Source organism: Rhododendron vialii, chromosome 5a, assembly GCF_030253575.1.
Source record: "Rhododendron vialii isolate Sample 1 chromosome 5a, ASM3025357v1".
Taxonomy (NCBI): domain Eukaryota; kingdom Viridiplantae; phylum Streptophyta; class Magnoliopsida; order Ericales; family Ericaceae; genus Rhododendron; species Rhododendron vialii.
The window spans coordinates 12472074-12487150 of record NC_080561.1 but is presented as its reverse complement, the minus strand read 5'-3'; the positions used below and the strand labels follow the sequence as shown (position 1 = coordinate 12487150).

The 15077-nt window shown below is 38.8% G+C and overlaps 1 protein-coding gene and 1 pseudogene across 1 annotated transcript; both read left to right on the top strand.

Annotated features, from left to right (window-relative positions):
• The first annotated feature begins 6443 nt into the window (after positions 1–6443).
• Positions 6444–7811, top strand: LOC131327585 (uncharacterized). Its single transcript, XM_058360735.1, has 2 exons — positions 6444–6817; positions 6923–7811. The coding sequence occupies exons 1-2, from the start codon at positions 6444–6446 to the stop codon at positions 7809–7811; spliced, it is 1263 nt and encodes a 420-aa protein (XP_058216718.1).
• A 440-nt stretch (positions 7812–8251) lies between these two features.
• On the top strand, positions 8252–14654 carry LOC131327584 (DNA-directed RNA polymerase V subunit 1-like; annotated as a pseudogene).
• Positions 14655–15077: the final 423 nt, after the last annotated feature.

The following is a 15077-nucleotide window of genomic DNA, read 5'->3' as shown; positions in this document are numbered from 1 at the left end:
CCTTACACACATCGGATGCCGTTGATTTCCCCGTTGGGCCCTTCGTTTTTTTTTTTTTAGAATTTTTGAAATGCTCGGATCGGCCGTCCGGTGGCCGGAGACGGCTCGGCGATTTCCCTACGTTTCGGTCGGTACGTATTGGATTTTCGAAATTTAAGTAAAAACTACATTTTAAACCTTTATTTTACCTTTTCTTTACTTTAATTTATTTAATGAAAATAAGAAAGCACCTCCCATTTGGAAACAATGGCATTACCAGAATTTCAAGATTCCCCCCCCACTTTTAGTGTAAAATGGAGAACTGCACATTTTTCTCAAGAGAAAATGGCTCAAACATGACCTTGCTCTTCAAATAAAACCTTGCAACTTTGTAGTTACTCTTAGAAAAATTCAAAGATCAATTACCATCATTTTTTATCTCGAAAATCGATACTTTTCCATAAAGTTATTTTTTCATACTTAGATTTTAAGGGGCTGACAGGGTCTTCGAGTACTTGGAAGCACTTGGACCATGCATGGCGTTGAAATGCGCCTTATTTGCACGTTTTACCTAAAAATATTAAAAACACACCTTACGTTTGCTATAAAAGCTAAATAAACGCAAGTTAAAACAACATAAAACGGGACTAGTCGCACCAAATATCTACAATATTGGGTGCTCATCAGACATTCTGTTCAAGATTCCAAGAATTAAGTGAATACGCTCCAAACAGGTTTGGCCAAACAGTGTAGTAGAGGAATTAGCAACTCAAGTTCCAGTCATATATCTCGTTCAAAAAGGGAGAAAAATCTGCAGAAACCCTTTACTACACTATATGTTTTTCAATCGATAATAAGAAAACCCATAAATATAGACCACAAAGTCTCTACAAAGTCTCTACAAAGTCAATTAGAATGAAAAATAGAAGAGAAGTACGAATTTTGTCACATGCATTTTAACAAACACATAGTGGGCAACAAAAAATACCTCTCATAAGCAAGTTCAAGCTGCAAAATCCCTGGCACTCTCCTCATCCACAAAGCCAATTTTTTTTCTAAACTATTTTTGAGAGTTCATTCGATTGATCAAATCAAATACCTATGGCAAACCCAGAGTTTATGTATTGGGGCAAAAAATAAACTAATCTCCTATTCAAAGCAATCAAACCCAACAACACACAATAATAATAGCAAGTGTTTCCTAGCATTTGTTCACCACCAAAAAATGATTAGAATAGTTGACCAAAAAACAATCTTTTGTAGCACTCATGTAGCTCTGAATGTGAAACTTTCATGCCTTTAATTTAATCGTAAGATTCAATCTAACTCTATCACAGTTAATAGCTATGCAGTACGCACTTGGTAATTCAGAGAAATCTCTTGGAGGCTTGGAGGCGGGTCTAGTTAGCAAGGCACCATGTTTACACAATTTGTACTTTTTTTTCTTGAAAGATGAGTTCACTCCCTAATCTACCTAATAAAACACAAGTCTACCAAATAAAACACAAGGGGTGTGGGCCTCCACATAAACACAAGTTGTAACAAGGGTTGAGATTGATTTGATCCAATGGTTGAGGTGAGATTTCCCTTTTATTAAATTGTCCAGGCTCTTCTAATTACAGAATTGCCACCGATCAAAATTACACTCACTTGAATCAGATCTGTTATTCAAATTGAAACCCTACTACAGGAAGCACTCTCTCTCTCTCTCTCTCTCTCTCTCGTTGTTGTGATGTTAAGTTTATTAGGTCACTCAAAATATACTTGATTGTGCATACCCTAGGGGAGTATAAGTTTAATTGGCTAAGAAAAATCCATTAGATGCATGTGGAAAATACTCTCTCTCTCTCTCTCTCTCTCTCTCTCTCTCGTTGTTGTTGTGATGTTAAGTTAATTTGGTCACTCAAAATATACTTGGTTGTGCATACCCTGGGGGAGTATAAGTTTAATTGGCTAAGAAAAATCCATTAGATGCATGTGGAAAGGATACCTGGCATGGTGATGATGTGGAAGAAATTCCTAGACACTTCTAATTAAGTTCTTCTAGCACAAGTTTTAACTCATTTTGTCCCTTTTCCTTTTCTATCATTTTTCTGAAGGAAACCTAAAGTTAATGGTAAAAAGGGGTGATTTGTAGCAAGGCCACATCATGCTTCAAAAGAAAAAAAAAAATAATAAAAAGGGGAAAATTACCAACAGGCGGTGTTGACCGGAAATAATCACCAATCCATGGTCTCATTTCTCAAAATCACCACTCTCATGAAATTTGGGGAAATATTTACCAAAACATGGTAGGCCTGGTTGAATTGACAAATATACCCTCCCATATATTATCTGTAAAATGCCCTAAACTCAGTCCCTCCCAAATTCATCGCTATTTGATTTCAAAGCCTCTCATCTGCTGCTCAGCAGCTTTCGAGCCTCTCTCTCCAGGTAGCTCTCTCTCTCTCTCTCTCTCTCTCTCTCTCTCTCTCTCTCTCTCTCTCTCTCGTAGGTGCGTGTGTGTGTCTTCTGTGAAAATCGAACAAAACCTCACTCCAAACCCCCCCTCTGTCTCACACGCACAGACTCGTAGTATCCAGACATTGAGACAAATTTTTGGTTGTTTTATGCAGATTTTGGCCCACATTGTTGTGTGAACCCTGATTGCAGATTTTGACAGAAGCTACTTTGGTCGAGTTGGTGAGTTTGTTGTTGTATTATGTCCATATTTAGGTCACTGTGTTTGATTTTGTTATTTTTTACTCTCTGTTTAGTTCATGTTGTTGTTTGGCATGTGGGTTTGTTTAAAAATATCGTGTAACCACCTGATCTGAATAGAGTTTATGGTTTCCATGGTCGGTAAAGAGTTTTGATCTTTATGATTAGGTGATTGTGTCCTTACGGAACATGTATGTGGTCCATATTCACATTTCACTTGCAACAAAAAAAGCTCCTAATCTGAACAGAGTTTATGGTTTCCATGGTTGGTATAGAGTTTTGATCTTTATGATTGGGTGATTTTGTCTTTACAGAACATGTATGTGGTCCATATTCACATTTCACCTGCAACCAAAAAACTTGGTAGGTATTTGATTAAGTTTGGCAAAAGGACACTGCAATATCTAGCTTAGAAGAAATTAGGGCATGTTGACCGTGATCCCATTATTAAAATTCTTGTTGTCGAGTTGGGGAAAAAAATTCATGCCGAAGCTTAAATCATGGTAGTTTTATTCACCTTTAGTGACATTCTTTGACTTGTCATGTGTTGTATTGACCTGGAACAGATTTTTGGTTTTGATTGATGACTAAGTTTGGTCTTACTCTTCTATTGGAATGTACTTTTATGAATCCCAACCTAAACTACCATGCAAACATTTAGAAATTGGCGTGCAATTGAAAAAATTAGGATGCACATTGGAACAAATAGGGATTAAATTGAGTATAGAGTCTGGAAATATCTAATTTCCCTCCCCTTTGTTTGAATCTCTTGAACATGCATTTTCACAAATACGGTGTATGCAAAAGCATGCCTTCTTACCTAGGTATGAACTGTGAGCATAAGCAGAGAGGGAAGAGGGCCAAAAGGGGCATATGTCAGTCGTAAATAAGTTGCGGTGAGGGCTGACGAACTGGTGGTGGTGGTGATAGAGGAGGATGGACTGACAAGTTGGTGGGCGGAGATCCCAAGAGCACTTCCCCTCTTCCCTCACAATGCCTCTTGCTAAGCTGCATCGAAATAAAAATTAACCAAACCTTATTTCCTCTTTTGCTAACCTACATTCACATCTTCACTCACATCATCACTGAATCTTTTTTGGGTAAGTTGCAATCCAAACACAAAATTCGTATCCAACCCTCCAAACCCAAAAAAACTAGACTTTTGAATGGGGGAACAGTGGTGTTATGTCACTGTACAGTGAGTGATATCGGAAGGGAGAGTACATTGTTTGTGATAGAGAGGTGTTGTTCGGAGGAGTTGGGGGCCAAATTTGGGGCCTTGGATTTAATGTCAGTTTTGTAATTAAGTTTAAAACTATGGGCACTTTAATGAAAAGAGGACCAAGCTTCTCAAACCTTGGATCAAATGAATCTAAGCCATTATAAAAAAAATGTGTTTGTATTGGGTCCATACCCTCGTGTTTTATTAGGTAGATTTTTAGTTTTCACTAGTACTATACTAAAGGAAGAAGCCATGTTTATTGACTTTACTTGCATAGTTGAACTCTTATAATAATATTGAAGATGAATTGGAATATTGTTTGGAACTCCAAAAATTTAATTATTCTCACGCGTAGTCATTTTTTTAATGGTAGGGGAGTCATGGCGTCTAGTTCAAATAGTGGTACTCTAAGTCCTTTGAGGATATGACTTTGCGACCATGGCAAAGAAGCGGTAGTGCACACATCCTGGACTGATAAAAATCCAGGTAGGAGTATGAGAGAAAGATGAAAGAAATTGAGAAAAAGATTAATGATTTGGAGGCAAAGGTGTGGAAAACCACTGGAATGATGTGGGGAGCGTGGGTTACATGTTCCATTTTGGTTGTCATCATTTTTGCTATTATCTCAACTTGACGTGGGTTCTCGAAAAAGTTTTTGGGAAGGCCTCATTGAATGAAGGGTCGTATGCTTTGGTCTTTGAAGTTTGGAAAGTGGGACTACTAGGTGGTTCCTTTTTGTAAAGAAGAACATGTTATGAAAGCTGATTGTGGAGACAATTAAGATGGTTCTTATATGTAATATGTGAAGAAAATATTAAGTAATGAATTTCTGTATTTTATATATATATATATATATATATATATATATGTTTTTGTTGGCATTTATATTTGTCCTCCCCTTTTCATTAGAATCTTTTGCACTTTGCATTCAATATATTGCTTAGATAAAACGTTGTATCTTCTACCATCCAAGTCATGGTACAAGTCATAATATTTGTCAAGTAGAGCTCACAAATGGTAACTTTTACACTAATGTAGCTTAGCTGAGCACCAGAGGGTACTGAAACAAACATTTATGTCAAAAGGGTTTATAAAGTGGTTGGTCCTCTTTTTCATAAAGTGGGATCTACATGTATTGTCTAGACAAAGACTACATGCTATTGTAGTGTTCTGGAAACTAACAGATATGAGGACACACACTAGTTGGTCACCATGATCTACATTTTTAAGTACGAGCTGGTGAAATGAAAGAAACTTGATTTAGTTTGATCATTCAAGAAGCCTAGTCTCAATAGTATTAGAATGTTAGTTAATTACCAAATCAAATGAAGCATTACGTCCCAACCCTTTGGGTCTGCTAAATGTTGGTTAATGTATTGAGAAAGTATCTTATAAGTAGTGTTGTAACAAATTTTTCATTTGTAGATACTCGAATAGTGTTGTGGCTCTTCTGTAACCAAACCAGAAAATGATTAGGTTTTTTTGTTGTTGAAAAATCTCGACGAAGTTGTACCATGACTTCAACAAGAAAATTGTAATCATATTGCGTAGGGAAAAACCACATGATTTATACATGTTCAGTATATTGTTGACTTGGGTTTACTAATCGTGGTTGGCATACGTATTACCATGGTTGAATCCTCATGGTTCTTTGTCAATGACTATAGGCACTTGGATGCATTTTGCCCTGTTCTATAACAAGACACAGTGTTTAGTTTATGGGAGGGAATGTTTGTGAACTGTAATATGTTAATCATAGGTTCCCGATTTTGGAAGCTACGTAGCCTTAAATTTGCTTTTGTTGGATCCGTATCTTAGCTCACCAAAGGCCTAAAAAATATCAATGCTTGGTTGATGGATAGTGCAAACCATTGTCCTTTCTGTAGCAACTATATTCGTCACGGTGCCCATGACTATTGCCGATGCTTTAGCATGTAAACCTAATGTAGCCTCATCCATGAAAATTATGGAGGGATTGAAAACAACCTCCGCTGCATTTGTTAATCTCTTGCGCTGCTCAGTTGAAAGACCACTTTGCCCTGGAATTCCAACTAAAGAATCTTTGATGCCATCAAGTTCAATTACTTCAATAAGTTGTGCTACAAATTTCTGCATTTTTTACATGTGGGGAAATAGACAGCCTCATTTTGTTGTCTTAACTGTAAACATAATTTGTTTGTCTGTGGGCTATATAGTATTAAGACTAGGAACTAGGAGTAATCAATTGCTCACTTCTTACATGGTTTATGTTTGATGTTCATCTATGTGAACATCTATTACCAACACAAGGCTAACTTATTGGTTTCATTTGTTGTAATTCAACTGAGTCAAACCCTACCGGATTTGCTACAGTTGACGGGCTCGTTTTACAATATACATGTGGTCCACACAGACATAGAGTGTTGTCTTTTAGCAATATGGACCTGGTCTTTATGCTCAAAGAACCACCACCTAATACTGAATTTATCTATTAAGTACCCAATTTTTATCAAATTAACATTCCATCCATAAATAACCTTATCAATTGTGTAGTAGTTATATAATGAAACCGGAATATGGTTGTGCAGCCATGTCGACGACACCTCAAAAGAAGTTGATGTGCTATTGTTATTCCGGTGGTGAGCGCATGGTGAATGGAGATGGTGTGTTAGGGAAATATTCGGGTGGTGTTTCTGAAGCCACAATCATCAAAGAGGGCATATCATTTGACGAGTTAGTTACAAAAGTTTGCTCCCGTATGGATATTAGCCAGGAGGGGAAGACTTTATTTTATAGTACTTATAGGGACAAGTCAAAGCATTTGCGTATTAGGGATGAAGATGGTGTTGCTATGTTGTTCCATTTAAATGATGATGAGGTTGACATTTATGTACAAGAAGATACTGTTAACCATTTGCCTTGCAACTTAAGCAGCAGGTATGTATGGTCCATATTTCATAAGTATATAGAGATATATAGTCAGATTTTCACATGTATGTTTTTGTCTTTCATTGACGTGTTTTGTTTGCTTTCCTTCTGTAGGGAGTCGAACTTGTTAAGTTGTAGCCCCTCTACTGGTGGTGGAGGAACTTATTCTCGTAGTGAAGGTAGCCTGGCTGTTTGCCACGAAATGGGTTTGGTGCCATACTCCCAACAACGAGGTGAAGACATCCTAACTGGGGACGGCCAATTGTTTGACAACCCCAGCCTCTTTAAGAAGGCTGTTATTTTATTTTCTGCGTTGAACAAGTTCACATTCAAGTATTTGGACAATAGTCGTTCATATTATAGGTTGGTTTGCGTCATTGATGGTTGTCCATGGAAGCTAATGGCTAGATCGCAAGGCAAGTCTGAACTTATTAGAGTGATCAAGCTGAACAACGAACATTTGCACACTGCACACGACACAGCTTCTTTCAAACCAAGGATTCGGGCAAAAGAGATGGGTATGATTTTCAAGGACAAACTACTTGTGCAGCCCGAGCTCCTCCCGAGGAGCATATGCAAGGACTTTGAGTTAGCGTTCCATAGTCCCCTAACTTACTCACAGGGATGGAGGACTAAAGAACGCGCCCGTAAATTGATAAGTGGCCCAATTTCGATGACATATCACTTAGTGTCGTGGATGTGTGAACGACTTATACAATTGATTCCAAATACAAGGGCAGTTTGGACTTCGAATGTCGATGGCAAGTTCAGCCAACTTTTTGTCGCTTATGGTTGTAGCATTACGGGCTTCTTGTCGGGATGTCAACCCATGTTGTTTATTGATGCCTGTTTCTTGACTGGTCCTTATCGAGGTAGTTGCTTGTCTGCAGTCGCGTATGATGCGAATGATCAGTTGTTTCCCGTTGCATATGTTGTATCATCTGAGAATTATGAGGATTGGCTATGGTTCATGCAGAATTTGAAACAAACTGTTGGCGATTAAGCAATTGTGTTAGTCACCGACCGCAATATTTCGTTGTTAAGGGCAGTGAAGGAGGTGTTTGGCGAGGAATTTAACGCATGGTGTGTTCGCCACGTGACGGAGAATTTTAGTAAGTTTGCCACCGGGAAAGGATTGAGGGGGAGCCCAAAGAGTTCCGCATTGGACCTCTTCACAAAAATTGCGTATGCAAAAGATCATCGACTCTATGGGGTGTAGATGACCAAATTATTTGGTGTGTCACCTGAGTTGGCAAAGTGGGTTGAAGACAATGGTCCACAACACTGGTCAAATGCTTTTTTTCGCACCGGAGGTGGAACAAATTGTATACGAATATTGCCGAAAGCTTCAACAATTGGATATTAAAACTAAGAGACTTAGACATCATTCAATTCATGAAGGGGCACGTGAACATAACTTCTGACATGTTATTTAGGAGGAAGATGGAGGTCACAAAATGGCATCCCTTGCTGGTTGGTCATAATATTGACACAAAGATTCAGGAAATTCAGTTAAAATCTCAGGGTTTTACTTGCCGGCAAACTTCTCCTACGGAGTTCCTTGTGTACAATGGTGACTGGAAATCTCATGCGGTGAACCTCCACTCTCGAACTTGCAGTTGCTTGTTATGGCAGATGAAAGGAATCCCTTGCAAGCACGTGGTGCGCGCGATACAGGGTACCCCATACAATATATATAACCTAGTGGACCCTTTGTTTAGGGTGGAGGCACAACTCATTATATACACGACTGTAATGTCTCATGTTCCTCTCCATGACATGCCCTCTTCTACTGATTTGGTTCCACATGTTAACGAGATTCAATTTGGTTGCGATCTACTTGATATAGCTACATCGTCTTCGACACCCATGCCAGCATTGCTGCCCCCCGTTGCAAAGCGACCAGCCGGCCGCCCGAAGAAAAAGAGGATTGAGTCCCAATTTCAAAACAAGCAAACAATTTTTTGTGGACTTTGCCACGAGCCTGGACACAATCGAACCACGTGCAAGTCTCCTTTGCTGGAATGATCGTTGGAGCGATAGCTTATTCAAACTATTATTATTATTATTATTATTATTATGTTTTATTGATCTATGCTACTTTCATTCAAGCCTTTGATTTTTTCGTGGCATGCATGCGAAGTTGGTAATTTTTATTTTAATGCGATGTATTGAACTGCTGTTGTCTGACATTGGGTTTTGTTGAATGTAAGAGACTTATTCTTATTAGGTTCTTATTATAATGAAATGTAATGCATCTGTGATTGTAATGTTCCCATGGTCTATGTGTGACAACTTTAAGGGAGGGACAGGCCAAATGACTTGGACATTGTAATGGGAACATATAATATGGTTGACGGTTCACTTACTTTCGTAGTGTTGGAATTGTTTATTTGAGAACCAAAGTGGGCTGTTTTGTGGTCGGATTAGTAGCTGTGTATTGTTCTTTTGGTGGTCATGATGCTTGCGTGGATGTTTTTTGAGCAGGATAAGTTTTTGAAAATTGCTATACTCTCTTCACTTTCAGAGAATGTGGCTATATATTCTGGTTATGATGAACTTGGATATGAGGTCGCATTGACTGGAAAGCATGTTCGGTTACGAGATTGCTTAAGTGAACTGAAAGTGAATGGTTTTCGGTGACGTTGTTTAGGCTTAGAAACAATTAGCATTCAAAGTACTTTATTTTCACTGTCAAGTATGTAGGATTGGTTTGGACAGGACAAGTGTGAAGTTTGTCCAATTTGGCAATATTGGACAAACTTATGCCCTCATACAGTTCAGGTGCTACAGTTTGCCATTGAGTGCAGTATGTTTTGTGTAGTCTGACTTCTGTGAAGTTTGTCCAATTTGCTTATGCCCTCATACAGTTCAGGTGCTACAGTTTACCATTGAGTGCAGTATGTTTTGTGCAGTCTGACTTCTATTCTGCTATTCTTTTGTTGTTGTACTGTGAAGCTAAACCAATGTTTATAGTTCAATTGTATTAGTTGTTCAAGTTCCATGTACCAGTGGCTTGTATAGTTCAGTTGTATTACCTGCTGTCTGCCTGCCATGGCTGGTAATGCTATTTGCTGCTACTGCTGGTACTTGCTGTTGGTTCTTCTGCTACTTGCTGCTGTAAGGGCAGCAGGTAGATGCTGCTGTTGTATAAACATCTTGGTGGCATGTGTTTCTCTGTCAGCTATGATGTGGTATTTTTACAATAGACATGTGGTCCCTAAATATATATAGTGTAGTCTTTGAAGTCTATATCGACTTGGTCTTCGTCTTCAACGACTTACCACCTAACTTCACCTTTTTCATTTGCCATGCAATACGACGTGGTCTTTATACAATAAACATGTGGTCCGTAGATATCTATAATGTAGTCTTTTGGTAACATGGACATGGTCTAGATCTTCGAAGAACCAACACCTAACTTTTCACCCTTTTCACTTGCCATAAAATACGACGTGGTCTTTATGCAAGACCACAATAGGGTCCACAAAGACATAGAGTGTAGTCTTTTTGCAATATGGACTTGGCAGCTACCCATTTATTTTATCCTCAATCTCTTGCTGCAAAAGCAGAGGTTTTGGAACTGTTCTCTGTAGAGAAGCAGTTGCTTAGTTCTCATAATGGTAACCTTAACTTGTAGCTGGCCGCTGATGCATTGTTATCCCTGAAGATTATGCTTAAGAACTATTTATTGACAATACCAGCTGCCCAGCAGCTGGCAATGTTTGTCTCCAATTCCTTGCCGCATCCGGCCTTATTTAAGGCAAAGAGATCAGGCCCTCAGTGGACTGCGGTGCAATTATTACAGACAGCTCTACCACTTCGTTATGACTGTTCTGGTGATAGATTTTTGCCTAGGAAGAGTGAACTTTTGACAATTGATTTTAATAGGGATGTTATGTAGTCAATAGTTAGTGACATTGTCAGTTCTATTTTCTCAGAGAAGGGCCCAGATGAGGTCTTTAAGTTTTTTAATGTTGTACAGCCTTTCCTCATGGAACATTTGTTTTGTCAAGGATTCAGTGTGGGGTTGGAAGATTTTTTCATTCAGAGAGCTGTCTTAGAGGACATTATGCCCCAAAGAAAATTGCCCCTTGCTTCGTAGCTTGCATTTGACCTACAATGAGTTAATTGAGCTGCAAGTAGAGAAGCACTTACGGCTTCTGAAATTACCTGTTGCTAATTTCATTATGAGGTCATCAGCAATTGGATATATTATTGACTCCAAGAGTGACTCCTCAATTACAAATGTTGTTTAGCAAATTGGGTTCTTAGGCCTTCAACTTTGGAGTAGGGGGAAATTTTACACAAAGGACTTAGTTGAGGACATGGCTTCTCTCTTCCATAACAAGTATCCTATACATGCTACCTACCCGTCAGAAGCTGCCTGTTTCATGGACCGGACCCCTATCAAGAGATGGCTCATTCTATATCTGCGAGAGAAGTTATTGTCCGTTCATCCAGAGGGTTGACAGAACCGGGTACTTTATTCAAGAACTTAATGGCGATTCTTCGGGATGTTGTTATCTGCTGTGACGGCACGGTGAGGAATGTCTGCAGTAACTCAATCATACAATTTGAGTATGGGACTAAGAGTATGTTTGCTGCTGGTGAGCCAATTGGTGTGTTGGCTGCAACTTCCATGTCTAATCCTGCATATAAGGTTGTTCTTGACTCTTCTCCCAGTAGTAATTCCTCATGGGAGATGATGAAGGTAACGTTTTACTAGATATTGTACCATATAGCTGTTTATTCATACTTGGTTTAATTGCGGCATAATATGTCATTGTTCTGTCTGTTCAGGAGATACTACTTTGCTCAGCGAATTTCAAGAACAGCCTTTTCGATCGGCGTGTACTATTGTACTTGAACGATTGTGAATGTGGGAGAAAATATTGCCGAGAAAATGCTGCATATGTGGTGAAGAATCAGTTGAAAAAAGTCAGTTTTAAGGATATTGCTGGCGAGTTCTTGATTGAGTACGTGTTTAACCTGATTGAACTCTTTTTTGCTTTTTCTTTTTCCTTGAATGCCTTCATGTTGTTTTTCAATGGAAGTTGGTAATATATAATTGCTGTCGATGTATTAGTTAATTTTTGTTGGCTTCCCCTTTACAGATATAATGCGCAGCAAACATTACATGCAAGTTCTGAATGTGATCCTAATCTTCTTTGTCATGTTCATCTCAAAAAGGTGGTCGTAACAATTTTTTCAAATAAGGAACCAATATCTCCTGTATTTACAATTTCTATTTCTTGCCTACTAAGTTGAGTGTCTTGGGACTTGAAATGCTATAATAGGAATTGTTCCTAGACCTAAACATAAGTATGCAAGAGATTTGTGAGAAATGCGAAGGGACTGTCGATTCACTGCGGAAGAAAAAAATAGTTGGCCATCTCTGCAAGAGAGTAAGTTTGTCTGCCAGGTTATTCTCTCATACGCTTTACATTTCTTGTTTGTATAGTGTTGGTCATCTCATCAAGATCATTTAGTTTTTAGAGTGTTTCTGTAAATATAATTCCTGCTAGCCACGCGCCATTTGGTTGCAGATCATAAATGGTATGCATTTTGATTTACAAGTTACCGGAGGCCACGTATGCATCACTGCGATGAGTTGTCCTTTGTGATTTGTGTTGTGAACTAATATGTGATTAATTTTTGTTAGATAGTTTCAGGTTCTGTCACGATGTTATACAGCTGCCCAATTTTTCCCTATTTTCATTATCTCGTGTCTTAGGTCCTAATATCCATATTTTCACGATTAGACAATCTGTGTACCTTCAATTTTCAAAGTTTCAGAAATTACAGTCTTTGGTTTCTCATTGCAAGTTTGCAACTGTAATTGAAGATCATATAGTGTTTTGTACTGGCAATTTACTTGCGGCAGAAGTGTTATGCGTCCAATATTCCTGTTATCGTGTTCTTTGTCATTTTATCGCTTTATACCATCATAAGGATCAAGTCTAGCTTTTCTTTTAGGAAAATTGGTTTCCATGTTTGTAGTGTAAATTTTACTAAAAGCCTTTGTTCGTTTGAAAGGCCCACTAATTTGAATGGATAATCCTTGTGCCAATCTATTTGCTTGAAGTGTCTTCGGTGTTTTTGCCCCACCTTTTTCGAGCAACATTATCGTGCACCCTCTCCCCCCTTTAAGGTTTCGTAGAGCTTCTGTTATTGTTTATCAACAAATGTCCACTTGTGGACTATTTGTGACTCGTCTTGCCTTCGTGCTAAGTTTTCTAAGTACCTACCTAGTACCTACACTTAAAATGTTCAGCTTGCGAGTCACTTCTTCATCTTCTGATTCTTTTTCACCCTTAAGTACTGCCGGTTTACATTGTTGAGTTATTTTACTAACTGCAGGTAGGGAGTTAGTGTAAGCCTTGGTGGCTGTCGAGGACTTATGCTAAAAATTGCGGAGATTATTTTTTGCCAGAAGCTTAAAATGAGATGAAAGAACCAAACAGCCAAAAGAACTAAAAATCTAGATTTTGGCTTATAAAAGAAAGTAAACATCTCATTATATTGCAGTAGGGATGTTGGGCATATGTTGGCATCTGCCATCCACCCACCCTAGCACCTGTACATGGGAATTGCGGATGGTTGCAATTGGTGATTGTATGTCATTAGAAATACTCAACTGACAACTTTCTCTTCTTTAGTCTACATGTATTTAGTCTAACACGGCAACAAGCTTGTAAGAATTTTTTCCCTACGACCTGTATGTTCCATGCAGTTGTATTTGGCATATAACTTGTCCAGTTCCTTTTATGGACAATTGTGATTTGAATGTATAAGCTGGAATAATTGAATATAATAGTTTGTGACCAGATTCACTACGATTTGTTAAGTTTATGGAATATTGCGGAAGAAATCTTGTCACACAAAAAACGATATACCGTGGCATGGAGAGTAGTTGTGGGCCTTGTCACACAATTTAAGTATATGGTTATTTTTTGAGGAAAACTTGTGAAGAGTTTTTTGAACAGCTGAATATTTAGAGGTGCATGCAAACAACATTTATGGATTCAAGTTTGGAGTTTATGATTCTCTTGGCCAATAGTATGACGTGTGCTGGGAGTATGGTTGGCTTTAATTCTGGTGGTATAAAGCCTTTGTCCTGATCGCTAAATGTTCAAGTACCCTTTACAGAGGCGACATTATTTCTTTGGTATTTCATTTGTGGTATTTTTACTTGAAGATTTGTTGTATATATGTTATGGGTTGCATGCTGTTGCTGTAATTTCTTTTTTAATATTTTGATTTTGATCTCCAGCCCCCAAAAAAATGCAGAGAAAGGCCTGCTGAGAAATGTCACCTTCATTCCCTGTCCAGCATAGTCGCCTCCTGTTCTTGGGGAAAACAAGTCTCTGTTGGCACAGGTTCACGATTTGATGTTCTCTGGGACACAAGAGACGTCACCTTGCTTTTACCGAGTCCCATTTTTCTTCCTATTTGACCTGTGAGCTCTTTTGAAGTTTACACGTGATATTCAACCTCAATTAATGGTCTGCTTTATTCTACCATGCCTTGTGCAGTAGTATAACAATTGAATTTTTGCTGATAGGTTGGAATGAATGTGCTGGATGCTATTGATGTGTATAACTTTCTTCATATGGTGAGGAGCAGTTCAAAACAAGAGGAAACAACCAGTGTTTGTCTTGGTCCAGAAATTGATTACCTGGAACTTGAAAATGAAATTGCGGAATGGGCTATGTCGCCAGAGCGAAGTTCTGATAAGCCCATCTTTCAAGATAGTTATGAATTCCAGGATGACTTGGAGAATCAGATGGTTGATGTTGGCAGGCCTGGCGACTCTAGTTGGGACCCCAGCAACTTTGAATGACATGTGGGTAAAGGAAATAATTGGGATTCAGAGCCATTGGGATCCAAACCAAATGGTTGGTCCTCTTGGGGGCCGGATGCAGTCCAGACAAAAGATATTCTCTGTAGTGGGCAGCAAGATTTGGAACAGGTTGCTCAGCCAAAAACTTTCGTTGCTTGGGGTTCTTTACATACTGAAGAGAAGAAAGATGAAGTACAATCTCAAACCGGATATCAGCATGAGTCGCCTAGTAATATCTGCGGTTCCAGTCAAAAAAGCAAGTCCACTGAGGCCAAGGGCTGGGCTATTGACAAAAAACTGAGTTCGGGGGATCCTACAACGGTGACAAAATCAAATGGGTGGTCCACTTAGGGGGTTAGTGGTAGTTCCAATGAAGAGAGCCCGAGTAATATTGAACCAAAGTCGCAGATGGTGCGGTAGGAA